This window comes from Augochlora pura, chromosome 10, assembly GCF_028453695.1.
Source record: "Augochlora pura isolate Apur16 chromosome 10, APUR_v2.2.1, whole genome shotgun sequence".
Classification (NCBI taxonomy): domain Eukaryota; kingdom Metazoa; phylum Arthropoda; class Insecta; order Hymenoptera; family Halictidae; genus Augochlora; species Augochlora pura.
The window spans coordinates 27,850,840-27,867,011 of NC_135781.1; the positions used below are offsets into that span (position 1 = coordinate 27,850,840).

General features: G+C 38.7%; 2 protein-coding genes, 2 long non-coding RNA genes and 1 pseudogene across 8 annotated transcripts; 2 read left to right on the forward strand and 3 right to left on the reverse strand.

The window, feature by feature from the left end:
- Window positions 1-699: 699 nt before the first annotated feature.
- LOC144476132 (uncharacterized) lies at window positions 700-4,892 on the forward strand. 5 transcript variants are annotated; one of them, XR_013494974.1, is made up of 4 exons: window positions 700-1,539; window positions 1,671-2,090; window positions 2,168-4,059; window positions 4,157-4,892. It is a non-coding gene; the product is annotated as an uncharacterized LOC144476132 (long non-coding RNA). The 5 variants fall into 5 exon arrangements; XR_013494977.1 differs by having other exon boundaries at window positions 1,671-1,726; window positions 3,885-4,059; XR_013494973.1 differs by having other exon boundaries at window positions 2,168-4,892.
- Window positions 3,927-4,407, reverse strand: LOC144476131 (histone H2A-like). Its single transcript, XM_078192740.1, has one exon. It carries the CDS (start codon window positions 4,359-4,361, stop codon window positions 3,987-3,989), a length of 375 nt encoding a protein of 124 aa, XP_078048866.1. The 5' UTR covers window positions 4,362-4,407; the 3' UTR covers window positions 3,927-3,986.
- A 1,343-nt stretch (window positions 4,893-6,235) lies between the features above and the next one.
- On the reverse strand, window positions 6,236-7,191 carry LOC144475950 (histone H1-I). The gene has a single exon (XM_078192408.1). It carries the CDS (start codon window positions 7,096-7,098, stop codon window positions 6,415-6,417), a length of 684 nt encoding a protein of 227 aa, XP_078048534.1. The 5' UTR covers window positions 7,099-7,191; the 3' UTR covers window positions 6,236-6,414.
- Window positions 7,192-9,567: 2,376 nt separating this feature from the next.
- Window positions 9,568-9,895, reverse strand: LOC144475493 (histone H4-like; annotated as a pseudogene).
- Window positions 9,896-11,905: 2,010 nt separating this feature from the next.
- Window positions 11,906-16,166, forward strand: LOC144475953 (uncharacterized). Its single transcript, XR_013494941.1, has 5 exons — window positions 11,906-12,011; window positions 12,540-12,596; window positions 12,774-12,979; window positions 13,394-13,648; window positions 14,285-16,166. It is a non-coding gene; the product is annotated as an uncharacterized LOC144475953 (long non-coding RNA).
- The last annotated feature ends 6 nt before the right edge of the window (window positions 16,167-16,172 follow it).

Sequence of the window (16,172 nt, forward strand, 5' to 3'; positions counted from 1 at the left end):
AATGATACTTTGCATCACTTTCATACTACAGGTAACATAACTATGAACATTTAATGCTATCAGTGGTTTTTCTAAAGGAACATTGGAGCGCATGATTCGTGCCGATTCTTCCATATGAAGTATCGGCAATTTCGGTACAAATTTTCTGCTGACTTCAAACGCACAAATAACGCCAATCGATGCTGTGACAAAAAGCTAAAATTGTTAACCAAAATCGACTCTTGGTAATTTGTCTACCAGCTTCAACATTTTACCACTACATGTAACGGCGCTATATGTATATTTCCTGGGTATTTCGTGATAACGCCATCGGTTGACGAAGTACTGAACTAATTTTGGTGAATAGTTTGAGCATTTCGCCGCTGAACTAATTGGCGCTGTACGGATCCCCAACTGGACCTTTGTCTTTACGGATTATTATGGAAAAATTGTAATTAGATTTCAATTTTGAGCCATTTTTCAATGAGTTTTTAATAACCTTAATATACAAAACGTACAAGTAAATAGTAAATGAAGCAAATATTTAAGCTATAAGCCTTTTATCAAAAACTAAAAATCTCAATTTTGTTCCCACCACGTTAACAGTGCAGAACTGTATAGAATTCGTTTTCCTGAATGAAGATTTTCTCAAACCTTCAATGACATCCTAACAAATTGCATTAAGATGAAAACGTAGTAATGTAGCATGAGGCCCTAAACAATGGAGTCCGCTCGAGGAATCTTGAAACTCTTTCACATCCATTAACATCTCCACCAAGTTGAGTAAGCAGTGGAGATATGCATTTGTAAATAAGATGTGTTTTTCCCACGAAAATACTTCATCGTTTCATGTTTTTCCAGACATACTACCATTCCACATGGTAGAAAAACGTTGTTGATTAAGATATGAGAAGTCTCTTTGTTTATTACTTCCCACGCAACGAATCAGAATTCATTTCTTCGCGTCATTCTACAAGTCTGGTAACTGCAAGTCCATACATTTTTTTGCGTGACACAAATCGTCGAAATAGCTGACGCACCGCGTAACAATTGAACTTTCCATTAGACGATCATATTAATTGTATACATAGTATTTTGTTCGGACAACCATCCTCTACATTATTTTCAAAAATACCACAGATGAAAGACTGTTGTTTGACTTGTGTAGTGATCAGAGTTACACTAATAACATCTACCTGTGCTAAAAAAATTATGTAGCTCCAGCCTAAGAACGACACTTTGCAGTTAGTTATTAACACATCTTATATGAGGAGCGATCAAAAAGTTAGGTGACTTTTCAAGTTCCGCGCACTCTGTACACTCTAATTTCAAAATTTTGTTGTTGTTGTGTTGGTACACTCGTTACGATCCATATGTTCACAGTTTGACTATATAGCATGTGTTGTTTTTATGTGAGAGGCATAAAGGTTAGACTCGTGTTTGCGTGCTCGGCGATTTTTTGCTGTTGAAAACAATGAAGCAGAGAGTTTGTATTAATTTTTGTGTAAAAAATGGTATTAAGTGTTAAAAGAACTCTTGAAATGTTGACAGTGGCGTACGGTGAGCCAACTTTGAACAAAAACATGTTTATAAATAGTATAAGTTATTCCAAGAGAGCCAAGAAAATATTAACGATGAACCTCGCTCTGGACGCCTCAGACGGAGAATGATAGCAGAATTTTTTTTTCCAGAGGAGTTTCCTGTGAATCTAGGTCAACCGTGCCTGAAGGCTATGGCCTTCTTACCGGTTAGTGATGAGTGGGTTTTGGCTGGTGTTACCTATTTGGAGGTGATAGAATTGTGATATGAGAGATTGTTGGGGAAAAAATTTTCAAAGAAAACCCTGACATGAGTATTTGCTTTTCCGCAGGGTTAAGCCAGAATGAGTTTTAGTGTGAATGGAATGCTGAGGTGGGTTCGTATTTGTGTGTCGTTGGAAGCGCTGAGTTGGTTTAAGTCAGGTTGGTCGTGTCCAGAGGGAATTTTTTCTTGATTTTGTATGGAATCCTATTTCTGTCATGGAGACCTATCTTACGTATAACTGGGTTCTCGTACCTGGAAACTGCGTATTTAGTGATGGTGTTTTGGAGGAAAGGAAGAATCTGGTTTGTGTTAGTTTCAGTGTGGACATCATGCGTGTGGTATTGGGGGGTTTCCCAGTAATGGTTTTTAGTAATTTGTTTTGTAGGATTTACAGCTTTTTGAGAGTAGGGCCAATTTGAATAGGACAGGGCCAATTTCATTCCTGATTGCTATGTATCCTGGTATGGAAAATTGGGTGAGTGGCGTGAGCCAGGTCTCTGTATCTAGGGCCATGTGAATGTCGTGTTTCTGGAGGACGTGTGAGCAGTATAGGTATGCATCTTTAAATAAGAAGATATGTTTTTACCACAAAAGTACTTTATCGTTTGATGTTCTCTTTCAAATATATATGTAATAACTATATCACATGGTAGGAAAGCGTTGTTGATTAAAATATGAAAAGCCTCTTTGTTTATTACTTCCCACAAAACGAATCAGAATTCATTCCTTCGCGCCATTCTACAAGTCTGGTAACTGCAAGTCATTTAATACTTTATTTAGAACACTCCGAACTAAGTTTAATATAAGAGCGTCCATACATTTTTTTGCGTGACAGGAATCGTTGAAATAGCTGGTAATCATATTAACCCTTTTAGCACTTGCGAAAAGTGCCAACGACGATATATCGTTGCGCATGCTCTGGCGTCTTATTATACTCATCACGAGAGATATATACCGTAAGATAATTTTATCAAACGTTAAAATGCTTCAAATTCTATGCAATACAATTGAAAAAAATGTTTATTTGATTTAACTTTTTGTTATATTTGATGTTGATTAGTGTCAGGGCTCTGTATATGTTAGAACGATAAAGTAGAAACGAGATACGGGACAACTTGGGACCGTAAACGCAGGCTGTGTGTTTATGATAGTTATCAAACGGCTCAAATGACACACCGTCGTGCATCGACACGGCGGAACTAAAATCTTTCTTTCAGTCTTTCTTGATCAGTTTAGTGAGTAGTCCGAGTTTGAAAACCGTTAACGTTTTGTTCAGTGTCAGTAGGAAAGTTAGAAGGAGAAAGTTTTGTGCATTTTGTTGCTACCATTTTATAAAAACTACACCATCTTACGGACATGGATGACGAAGAATTAGTCCGAATTGTTGACGCATTAGTACTCAATGAAGAATTTGTAAGTCTTTTTTAGGCACGGTATACCAGGTGCTCGAGGCTTCTCTTGTAGTGGATCTATCTACGCTTGCCGCGCATTATGAAGTTGTCATCTTGTTCTCAGGGCCAATGTTGGTAATTTTTTTTAGAAATTATTGAAAATGGAATACTTATAGTTTCTACCATGTGACCTGCATAAAATTGATCAACCGATGATTAGTGAAAATAGGCGTTGTAAAAGAGAAGTTAGTCTTTTTGATTTTGATCATTCCTTATACTGTTATTATTTATGCGATTTTCAATAAGTATTGTAATATAATTGACATTACATTACTCTCTCATTCTTCCCCAGTATGCTGCATTTTGAATTATTTAATTATCATTCTTATTTTGGTTTTTATGGGCTTTTTCCTAGTAAATTCCTCAAATTCGTACGGTTATTTTCGCATAGGCATCGGTTTTCGTTCGGCACTAAAAGGATTAATTACATGTTATTTTGTTCGGACAATCCATCCTCTACATTTTTTTTTTAAATATCACAGGTGAAAGACTGTTGTTTGACTTGTGTAGTGATCAGAATTATTCTAATAACATCTACCTGTACTAGAAAAATTATGTAGCTCCAGCCTAAGAACTACAGCCTGTAGTTACTAAACACACCTTATACATCAAACCTATTCGGAGAATCCATTAACTTATATAATTAATCAGGTGATGGAAGTTAAGGTAACACAGTTGACTGAGGATATCCTTCGTTATAAAATTGTTGGCCCTGAAAAGGGCCGTTATGGATGGAACTGATGAATGAAGCATTTAAGCCTTCTTCTCGGTCTTCTTGGGCAGGAGAACAGCCTGAATGTTAGGCAGTACACCACCCTGAGCGATGGTAACTCCAGAAAGAAGCTTGTTCAACTCCTCGTCATTCCTGATGGCCAGTTGCAAATGTCGAGGAATGATTCTGGTCTTCTTATTGTCACGAGCAGCATTACCCGCCAATTCCAACACTTCAGCGGCAAGATACTCCATCACAGCTGCCAAATAAACGGGAGCACCAGCACCCACACGTTCTGCGTAGTTGCCTTTGCGAAGGAGACGATGAATACGGCCAACCGGGAATTGAAGACCAGCTCTGTTCGAGCGAGACTTCGCTTTTCCCTTGATTTTGCCGCCTTTGCCGCGTCCGGACATGTTAAATGAGACCGAAAGTAAATACAACGAAAGAAAAAAAACTGGATCTGTACTCTTGCGAGACTGACCGAAGAATGATAGCGAAATTCTGGAGCCATTCTTTTATACACTTTCTGGGTCCCCGACGGTCAACCAATCAGGTTGCGAGTTGCAGTCGCCAACTAGCGATTGGAGCGCCATTGACTGCCACGCGAGCAGATGCTTGTTAAACTAACCACCATATTTTTTATAGTTAGAAAAACACAGAAAATCGAAAATATATGGAACTCTAATATGGTAATATAATGTCGTTGTTCAAAATATTTATCAAACAGGTTTTAAGTTCCTGATCAAATTTATAGTAAGAACGGGATCCAAGGTCATTGATCTTGTGAACTTAACAAACAAACGTACAGACAAAATAATTCATGTACAATAGTACAGAGAAAGTAATTCAGTCTACTAAAAGCTATTCAATTAATTTATTTTCTTGTAGGATCTAAACATGAATCGCGGGCAAAGACACGCTGCAGAAATTGGCGGGAATATCGACAACGTTCGTTCCTTGTAAAAGCTACATACATATAGAAGCAATAAACTTTCCCGTCAAGAACTTATATATTTCTGTTATTTTGAGATAGTATACTTATAGTAGTATAGTATACGTTTAAGGGTTGTTACGATTAGTCTCCTCTAAACGCTTACCATAACCTTCAATCTTAGTACCTCTTATTTTATTATTTTTCTATTGTTGTTTATTTACACATACGCAATAAAGAAAATTTTAGTCACATTGCATGATTTAATTAATCGTTATATAACGTAATAACACATGGATAGAATTATAGAAAAAAAATATGACGCGACTAAAAGTGAAAATTGAATGTTGATAAAATATATATTTATATAAATAATCTATATGATATTATATAATAGAAATATAGTTACAACACTGCACAACTTCAAGTACTATTACGTTTTAGGAGACAGTATTACATGCAATATAGCATAAAATTATAGATCCGTATATAAGTAACGGGAAGCATGAAAACAAAAATGAAAACTAAGAGAGAGATAAGAGAAGAATGGTTGTCTAGTTGATCATTAATTTGTGACGTTTTTTCACGATAAAACTGTGACAAACATACTTCCATTACTCCCAAATCGTAAAGGTTTATTACAAGGAACATGAGTCAATAATCTAACCTATAAGTTCTAATATCACAGTTATTATTAAAACTATTTATTTGATCATGTATTTTTACAAGTAAAACTTAAATATAAAAATTTCTAAAATTCTTTATTTTGTTACTATTCGTATCAAATTTTTAATATAACTATAAATGAATAAATACTATTAATAAAATAATAGAATGTGGTAATATACAAAGTTTCTTCTCCACAGCATTTTCGAAGCTCCGTGAATTGTCCTGAAAAATCATATCCTGGATGCATCATCATGTGGTCATTTGTAGAAAAGGCAATGCCATCGATTACTGTACCTAGACATATTGTACCTATCCATACTAACATTTATATTATGTACCTTTCTCAACAACTAATTTTAGAGATATGTGTCCATTTATCGTTGAATTTATCTTACCAAGAAATTAAGTCTAATTTTTACATTTCTAAACTTCTGAGAGAGTTCAGAAGACATAGCTCGTATTACACGTTTATACAAAACAGATTTTGACTTAAATGCGGCGCCTTTTCAATATCCTAAGAATCTTTGCCTAATTAATAATTTTTCAAACGACCATTTTCACTAAAATTGTACTTCTAGTATACTATTATAAAACTTTTCATCTTTCTCTATAGAGATCAATCTTTAAATGATGTCTGCTTATAAAAATATTACTTAAATCAGAACTATGCATCATAAACTATATCCTACTAGCTAAATTCATTTTAATAAAAATCATAATATTAATAATAATCATAATATTAATAATTCAGTCTAAATCGAGAATGGGATAGGATAAAATTAAAATAGTTGTTAAACAGTGTTCCTTCGTTATAGATTTTGTGGCCCTGAAAAGGGCCAATATAGTAGTTTATCATGATGAAGCGATTACTTCTTCGCGGCAGCCTTAGCTTTTGGTGATTTAGCAGTCTTGGGCTTGGGTGTCTTCATCTTGGCCGCTGGGGATTTGATGGCTTTCTTGGCTTTTGAGAGGCTTTTGGCCTGAGCGACAGCCTTTTGTTTCGCGGCAGTGTCGGTCTTCTTCGCAGCAGGAGTCTTCACCTTCTTGGGTGCTGGAGCCTTCTTGACAGCAGCGGGTTTCTTCGCAGCTGGTTTCTTGGCAGCTGGCTTTTTCGGGCTAGCTGGTTTTTTCTCAGCAGGTTTCTTGTCAGCAACTTCAGATTTCTTGGCGACGCGTTTAGGTTTGCTCTTGGTTTCAGCGCTGCCTTTTGGAGCGGACAACTTGAACGAGCCAGACGCACCCTTTCCCTTGGTCTGTACAACAGCACCAGAAGTGACAGCTGTCTTCAAATACCTCTTGATAAATGGCGCCAGCTTCTCACCGTCGACCTTGTATGTCGACGCGATGTACTTCTTGATGGCTTGCAGGGACGATCCTTTGCGATCCTTGAGCTCTTTGATAGCAGCGTTCACCATCTCGGATGTTGGAGGATGAGAAGACTTCGAACGCTGAGCTTTCGTCTTCGATTTTGCCGCCTTTTTGGCAGGACTGGAGCCCGACGACGGATTCTCAGAAACTGCAGCGCTTCCAGAGTTAGTCTTGTCCTCCATTCTTAACAGAATATTGATGAAGTGTTTCTTTGAACAAAAAGGAAAACGAAAGTGCGAAGTCAACTTCTACACAACTGTGTATCTTCAGCAGATGGCGCTCCTTTTTTTAGGGAGCCATCGGCGGCACGCGGATCAGTAGTGTGAGCACGGACCATGGAGAGAGACCCGTACTATGTTTCCAATACCACATCGCCGAGAATCCCAGACCATCCAAGAAACTTTTGATAATTAAACAATAATATGCAGGGTTTCCGGTTATTTCAATGCATGGAAACGATTACTTATTTTTCCTTGCATACATGACAATTGATAGAACCATCAAATTCCTTTTCTTTGAATTATTAAAACTGTCTCAATCCACACGAACCCATGTTTCTTCTGGACGACGGGTTGCCTAATCCGAAAAATTAAGTAATAAATAACAAAATATTTATTACTGAGTGATTTTGTGAATTGGTTTAGGTACTCCAATGTCAGAGAAAAGATCTTATGTATGAAAACCGTCAATTCGACCCATAGATTTTTGTGAATTCAAAGCGTTCTGCGCTGATCGAGATACAAGTATGTCAGAGATGCAATGCAAATGGACGACGTGATATTCACTTGAACAAAATATTTAACGAGATCAACGAAGTCGAATTAGTTAACAGGAAGGAAACAATAGTTCAAAAATCAATTTTTTGGGTAAATTATGCCATCGTAAACTCAAAAATTAGCCAATCAGCAAGGAATAGCCCGCGATCCGTGTCGTCCACAGCAGCATCGCATAGTATTCTCATACGGAACAAGTCATGTATATTTGTATATTAGGGGCTCATGCTAGATCAGAAATCTTTAAAATATTGATTTTTGGGTGTTAAGTCTTCCCGAAAATACGATATTTCGAGAATATTTCTGAAAGTTTTATTATAATCGGATGAAATTTGTAGTAATATAGTCGTTTAATTATTCAAGTCTTACTTGTTCATGTGGTGATTTTAAGAATTCTTAACGTTTTTGATATAGGCGAATATAAACTTTTTTATATTTATACTACAAATTTCATGCTGTTCGAAAACGACTCACTATGAATGGACATAAGGCATTTAGAAATTAATCCCTTGACGAGGTTTTCCCTGGTGGAAAGGCCCGTTAGGGTGATTCACAGACGAACGCAATCGTCAAAGACTTTCTTGGACCTTAGATCGAAATAATTTATTTCAGCTAACTTAAGATTCTCGCAATAAAGACCACCGCAAATAAACATTTAAGAATAAACATAAGCTAAAACTTTAAATGCGTTTTTCTTAAAACTGCATTTTCAATATTGGTGGTGTTTTTGAAAGAAGAATTTCTTCTGTTGAGCATTTCGATTTTTATAGCTTAAGAACGTATCATCAAAACTTTTATTTTGAACGCCTGCAATTTTGTCAAAAATCAAAATTTCGAGAAATTCTGCGTTCAAGTATAAGTTTAAACTACCAACTAAACAAATGTTTTATTCTTGCAAAGAATGTTTTTCTTGGAATGCCCTCAGAATAATTGCTATAACTTACACATTTCTCTACATTTTTAAATAAAAAAATGTGCAATTAGTAATACGAGGCTTGATATTTCAAACAAAAGAACATTGGCTGAAAAAATTCCAATAACAATATTATGTATACGGCATATAATTTTCAAAAATCTTTAGCAGAGTAATGGGACGAATCTGTTATTCATAAATGTGTAAATACTATATAAGAAATAGTACATCTCAGTATTACGGTTCTGGTCATTTGTTCAAAGTTTAAACAAACTAAACATTATAAATACATGTAGAAAAATAATTTTTTAATGATGAATTTACGAGTACGAAATTGAAGTGACATAGAACCACGGTTTCCGTATTCGGCTGGATACATTGAAATAGCATAAAACTACTTTTCGCGTTACAAAAGTGTTAGGAACTACCGATAGAAAAATAAAATTCAAGAACAGTACATATTGGACCAATGTGATATTATACTCATTACATTAAACGCAAAAAATGTCTTTAATTGGACTGGAGACGTAATTTAAAGTACCGAAATCGAGATAGCAACAGATAAGTATAAAAATATTTTTTAATTATAATTATCACCTATGTAAAGTTTTGAACGATATTTTCATATTATTACTATTAATCTTTGCCGTATGCGTTTTATGAGTCGTCTAACTAATTCTAAGTCGCTGCGGTAGGCTCAAATAATTTCTTTAAGTATGCAGAAAACGAATAAAATCTAAAAAAAATAATAAAGTGCTCCTACATTTTCTTCCACATATAACGAGAAATCTAGGAAAAGGAAATGGTGAATTCATACTGAAAGCACTTAAAATTGTATTGCTTATAAGTCTATCATAGCTGGAAATTGTATGATAGATAGTCGAAATACACATGTTCCACGTTTCAAATTTTGTAGCCCTAAAAAGGACTGTTTTGTAGTGTTAACATTGAGGAGGAGGCATTTTTTAATCACCGAAACCGTAGTGAGTTCTTCCTTAACGCTTCAGAGCGTAGACGACGTCCGTGGCGGTGACAGTCTTTCTCTTAGCATGCTCGATATAAATGACAGTATCACGGATTACGTTTTCAAAGAATATGTACTTTGAGAACACCTCGAGTTTCTTCATACATCAAACAAGAAATACGCTTGATACCTCCTCGACGAGCAAGACGACGGATAGCAGCCTTCTTGATACCCTGGATGTTATCACGCAAAATCTTCCCATAACGCTTTGCTTCTCTCTTTTCCGAACCCTTTCATCCCTTACTACGACCAGTCATATTGATCAAGAAATGTTTCTCAAGACTTTAACGGTAAGATGAAGATCGAATACGTAACGGGTCGAGGATGAGACGGTTTAGTTTTAGCTTACCTTCATGGAGTGAGTTGGCAATTAACATGAACTATGAGCCCCCCCCCCATCAATTATAACCCCAAAGTATGTAATTTAGTGGGACAATTTGTTGGGAAAATCATTCAGAGTCAGAGAGGAGGTGATGGCTGGTTCATCCTACCTGAGAAAGCATATAGTCTGGGTTTTCTGTGGGTACAATTTGAGTTTCCACGATTGGGAAAATGACGCAACTTGGTTTATGTAACCTTAGAGTCTATCATAGAGGGTGGATTTAGACCACGAGAAATAAATGAGGGTGGTGTCGTCTGCATAGAGTGCTAGGTGGCAGCCTAACGTAGTTGGGATGTCGTGGATATAAAGGTTGAAGAGTATTAGGCCGAGGATGGAACCTTGAAGAACCACGGCTTTTATTTCCATCAGGTCCGAAGAGAAGCCTGTAAAGGAGATGTAAATATGTCTGTTGAATAGGTATGATTGGATTAATTTGGTAAAGGAGTTTGAAAGACCTAGTTTGTAGATTTTGTAAAACAACGCCTCAGGCCAGACGGTGTCAAATACTTTTGTGAAGTCGAAAAGAAACGTGGCTGAGGTGCAATTTGTGTTGTATTCATGTATGAGAATCTGTGAGAGGCGGACTAAGTGGTAGAACGTTGGGCTTCGAATCCGAATTGTTGATTTATAATCTTTCAAAGACTTTTCCAATGACTGGAAAAAGACTTATAGATCGATAGTTTTCAGCAAGTTTATGGTCTTTCCGGGTTTCGGAATGGGAACTATTCTCGCTATTTTCCAAGTGTTACGGAAGTAGTTGAGCTTGGTGGAGTGAAGCGGGAGAATAATGGCGGCATGTCCAGGAACTTTGTTAGTCTTTTGGTGTTGGTGGCGTGAGTCAGGTCTCCGTAATGAGAGCTATGTGAATGTTGTGTTTTGTAGGACGTGAGAGAGTTCGTGTCTTTTATGGGGAATGGACTCGGCATTCCATAGGAAGATGTTGGAGAGGCTGGCCATTACTCCAGGATTTTGGAAACAGCTAGAAAGGCTTCTAAGCTAGTCCTTGGCTACTGCGAGCATGAGACTCACGTTGCAGATGGAATTAATATGTTTAAAGATGCTGAGAGACTCTTCGATGGATTCGGGGTCCTTGTTTTCGAGGGATGGACTTTTTATGTACTTCGCAAGCGCGTCTCGGTAAGTGATGGTTTGTTTTTTAGACATGGGGAGAGGTTGTATCCGGGGGGGGGATAGATAACTGAGTTGATGGGATGGCAGGTACGGTAGAGGGGGGCATCTCGACTTTTAAAAGGGCTAGACATCGGCTGTAGTTTGCGATGTGGTCACCGTCGCAGTTTGTACATGTGGCGGGGGAGTCCCTGATTTTGGAACAATCACTGGTAAAATGGATACCAGCGCATTTAAAGCATCTTGGAGTGAGGTTGCAGTTTTTGGACGAATGTCCAAAAGCCTGACACCTGAAGCATTGCGTACAGTTTTTATTGGAGAAGAATTTTTACCATAGTGAAATTGCAGTTTTTTCCTCCGATGAGGATGCATTGAGTGAGATGAGGCCGTGACCTTTGATTTCACTATGAATTTCAGCGAGGTCAATAATCGGTCGTCCTCTGAGGACGACATCAGGCATTTTTTCACTGTTGGTTGGGAAAGTATAGTACAGTTTGTTTGCGGCTTTGAGCTTGCCTTGAAATTTCTTGTAACTTCGAAGTTCTGGAAGATTAATTTTGACTTTGTTGTCCAGGTATTTGAGGGAGAAATATGCGCCGAATTTTTCGTAGAGTGATTTAGTGAGTTTGGTGATAACCCCATTGAAGTTGTTAACTAAAACGATGGAGGGGAGTAGATGCTTGGACGACTTTGGACTGGTTTACCGATTGAGTGGGGATTTGCTTTGCGTTATTCTCTCCAGGCTGTTGCAAAGCGCTGTCAGCGTCTGTGTGCGGCGGTTGGCCACGACGCATGCGCGTCCTTCACAGCATGTTCATGCACGTGATTCAGCGGAAATTCAGTTCTTAATCTTCGAGTCGTTAAAGTGTTCAAACGTAAGTACTCTTTTAGGGATACTTCGCCATAGTGTCATTATAAAGATTAAGTATTTCCTATTAAACTAAAACGTGGTTACGAACTAACCACGTGCACCACGGCCACGTGTGAAAATCGCGAGGATATCAAATCTGTTGCTTATTTGAATGCTATGGCAGCTTAGGGCAATTAGGCTTCGGGTGTGCTTTGGCCGTTGTGTTAAAGATGCGATTTTTGGACTGTGATTGGGTGCTTGCGGCATTAGAGAACAACGCAAGGATATTGAGTCTGTTGCTGGCCTGAATTGCGTTGGCGATTTCCTAGTTAGGATAAGATTTGTTCAATTCGAGTTTTTGAGTGTAAATCATGAGTGTGATAACGTGGGGGTTTTTATCCACCATGATTTTTAGCAGCACATTAGATTTATGCGCCGTATGTAAGGACTAGTCTTAGACAGACTTTTAGATAGTTAATCTTAGTTTCCTCTTGAGGTTAGAGCCATGAGAAATGAGCGGATTGATTGAGGCAGCTGCTTTTTTGGTTTTTAGCATTCTATGAAGAACTGCGGGAGTCTGGTTTAGTTTTTGGTTGAAGATAACCTCAAGGTATGTAACATGGGGGCACCATTTGATGGGAAAATCATTTAGGGTTAGACAGGAGGTGATGGTGCGTTCACCCTTCCTGAGGGAGCATATAGTCTGGGTTTTCTGTGGGTTTAATTTGAGTTTTCACGTTTGGAAAAATGATCAATTTGGTTTATGTAACCTTGGGGTTTATTGTAGAAGGTGAATTTAGACCACGTGAAAAAAATGAGGATGGTGTTGCCTGCATAGAGTGCTAGGTGGCAGCCTAACGTAGTTAGGATGTCATGGGTATAAAGGTTGAAGAGTATTGGACAGAGGATGGAACCTTAAGCATCCCCGGCTTTTACTTCCATCAAGTCTGAAGAGAAGTCTGTAAAGGAGATGTCAATATGTCTCTTGAATAGGTATAATTGGGTTAATTTGGTGAAGGAGTTTGAAAGACCTAGTTTGTAGATTTTGTAAAACAACGCCTCAGGCCAGACGGTGTCAAATGCTTTTCTGAGGTCGAAAAGAACCATAGCTGAGGTGCAATTTGTGTTGTGTTCATGTGTAAGAATCTGTGAGATGCTGACTAACTGGTAGAATGTTGGACTTTGAATCTGAATTAATGTGATTTAAGTACGTTGATTAGCCAGATGTGGATGCATTTTTCATAGACTTTACCAATGACTGGAAAAAGACTTTAGATCTGTAGTTTTCAGCAAGTTTTTGGTCTTACCGGGTTTGGGAATGGGAACTATACTTTGTTAGTCTTTTGGTGTTGATGGCATGAGCCAGGTCTCCATGATGAGAGCTATGTCAATGTTATGTTTTTGTAGGATATGAGAGAGTGCATGTCTTTCTATGGGGCATGGACTCTGCATTTCATAAGAAGATGTTGGGGAAGCTGGCCATTACACCAGGATTTTGGAGACAGCTAGAAAGGCTTCAAAGCTAGTCCTTGACTACTGTGAGCATGAGACTCACGTTGCAGATGGATTAATTTATTTAGAGGTACCAAAAGCCTCTTCGATGGATTCTGGGTCCTTGTTTTCACAGGGTGGATTTTTTGTGGACTTTGCAAGTGTGTTTTGGTAAGTGATGGTTTCTTTTTAGACATTGGGAGGGTTGCATCAGGGGGGATGGGGGATTCCGACTTAGGTATTTTAAAAGGACTGGACATTGCCTGTAAATTGCGGTATGGTTAACTTACCACAGGACGCAGAGTCTTAGTGCAAAACTATTACATTACTTCCATTTGTGTCCCTTAAGTATTAGTGCAAGAATTCAAGTGGAAACACGACCTACCATGAAAATTCCCATTAGACTCATCAAATCTCTCCTAGAAAGAATTCTACGTCACAATTCCCACTTCTACTCTCCAATTTCTCCCCTACCATCCTCAAGCCACTCTATACACACATCATCACAACATTCCCCCCATCTTGGGAGAGAAAACTGCTCTCCACCAAAAAGTTTTTTCTTTGAAATTTTTGTCCCAATCACTTCATAGCATTTCCAACTCTACATCTCATGAAGGTAGCACCACATAACTAACCAACCCCTCATAACTACCAGTAAGAAGGCCACAGCTTTCAGGTATGGTAAAGCACAATCCCCCTTGTATTAAATTAAAAAAAAAAATGTATTTTGCGGTATAGTTACCATTAGTTCAGTCAAAAAACAGAGTTGCTGTTCAAATCTCAATTGCAAATGTTTTCTTGACACAGGATGCAAAGTGCAGTATACGCGTGTTCACCTCATCACCGACTTCACTCAAACCGCGACAACATTAAGGAAACATTGAGCCTAAAAGGATTTTCGTCGTGAAGGCCCTGCCGACCAAATTCCCGGCGCTGTTCGGCAACTCGCTTCCACGCACAAGGCGGCATGTCGAATCTGAAGGCTCGACCTCGACCCTAATCACCGCAATCACGACAATCAATACAGCTGAAGATATCATGGTCACCACCATAGCACCAATGGACATCCCCCTCAACAGGTTTGACATCCGATGTCAACGACTCACGGCCTCATTCCCATACACCCCCGCACGTCATTTGCCCCCCCCCCCAAACTTCAAGCTCTCCTTCTCGCCAAATCCCTACAAGAGGAATTTGGTCCCAACTTCTCTTTAAATTACCTTGGTACCAAGATTAAGATCAACCTACCTGACCTAATTACTTGACGTAACTTGCAGACTAAACTCCGTGCCGTAAATACGCCTTTTCATACATTTACTCCAAACTCCGAGAAGATACTGGCGACGGTCCTTAGACGCCTTCTCACCGACGACCCCTCCGAACTCATGACGGAACTCAAACATCACGAACTCACCTCTTTAAACTGCTCCGGCATCGGTGGGAAAAATCCAAAGCAAATCACCTTTGCCAACTTTAAAATCTCTTTCCCAAACGGGTTTATTGGGACAAATTCCTCTCCCAAAAAAATATACCCGGTGCTATAGGTGCCAGGTTTTTGGACACTTGTTCAAAAATTGCCACCTGGCACCTAGATGTGTCAAAAGCGCGGATGCACATTTCATCAGAGACTGTGAAAACCAAAGACACCCCCGCCAACTGTGCAAACTGCCACGGTAGCCACCAAGCTAACTTTTCAAAATCCCCACTGCGTCGGGATGCCACCTTGCTCTCTACGCCGATGAGACCATCCTCATCTCCTCATGGTCCCAACACAACAGAATACAAACTTGGTCTGCTGGTTGCAGTTCTTGTGTCAATTGGATCTTGTAAGCATGCAAATGCAGATCTTTCGTCAAAATTCGCTGCACAGTGGACCTTGAAATGTCCAATTGCTGAGCACGATGGCGTATCGAGGTGGAAGAATTTTCGTCAACACTCGCACTCACTGCGGCTATGTTTTCATTCGACTGACCACTACGAGAACGGCTACTACTTTTTGTGGTTAAAAGTGACCCACTAGCCTCAAATTTTTTTATTAAATTCACCACAGCATTACGAGATGGTGCGTTATGATGACCATAAGACGTGCGAACTTTTCGAACCGTTTCTGCAAAATGTTCACCATATTTGTAGTGGATTTTCACAATTTCTACGCGTTGCTCGATCGTGTACTTCTCCATGACTAAACCTCAATACTTCCTGATGCCAGTTATTAAAGGTTAATACGTTACGTCCGCTGCAAAAAAAATGGCGCGCAATTTAAAATGTCAGACCTTTTTTTTTTTGTTGGATATGCTGTGAGGTTTCGAACCGTTCCTGAGGACGTAGGCCCTCTTACCGGTTGTGGTCTGATGGTTGATATTGGGATTGCCTATATGAAGTTTCTGCAAGAAGAATCTGGATAATGATTATATGGTGGGGAAAAAATTTTCAAAGAAAACCCCGTCTTTATAGGTGTTAGGGGGGGAGGGGGTATTGGGTTGAGTAGATGTGAGTGTTTTGGCTATGGGAGGGGGTTGGTTTGAAGTAAATTTGTTGGGTCAAGTGGGAATTTTCTTTTGATTCTATATGGGATTTTATTTCTGTCGTAGAGTCCTGTGTTTCTGATGAGCGGGTTGTCATGGTTTGTAACGGAGTAGTTGGAGATCAATTTGTGGATGTAAGATAGTATCATTTCAGTACTCGTATCGTCGTG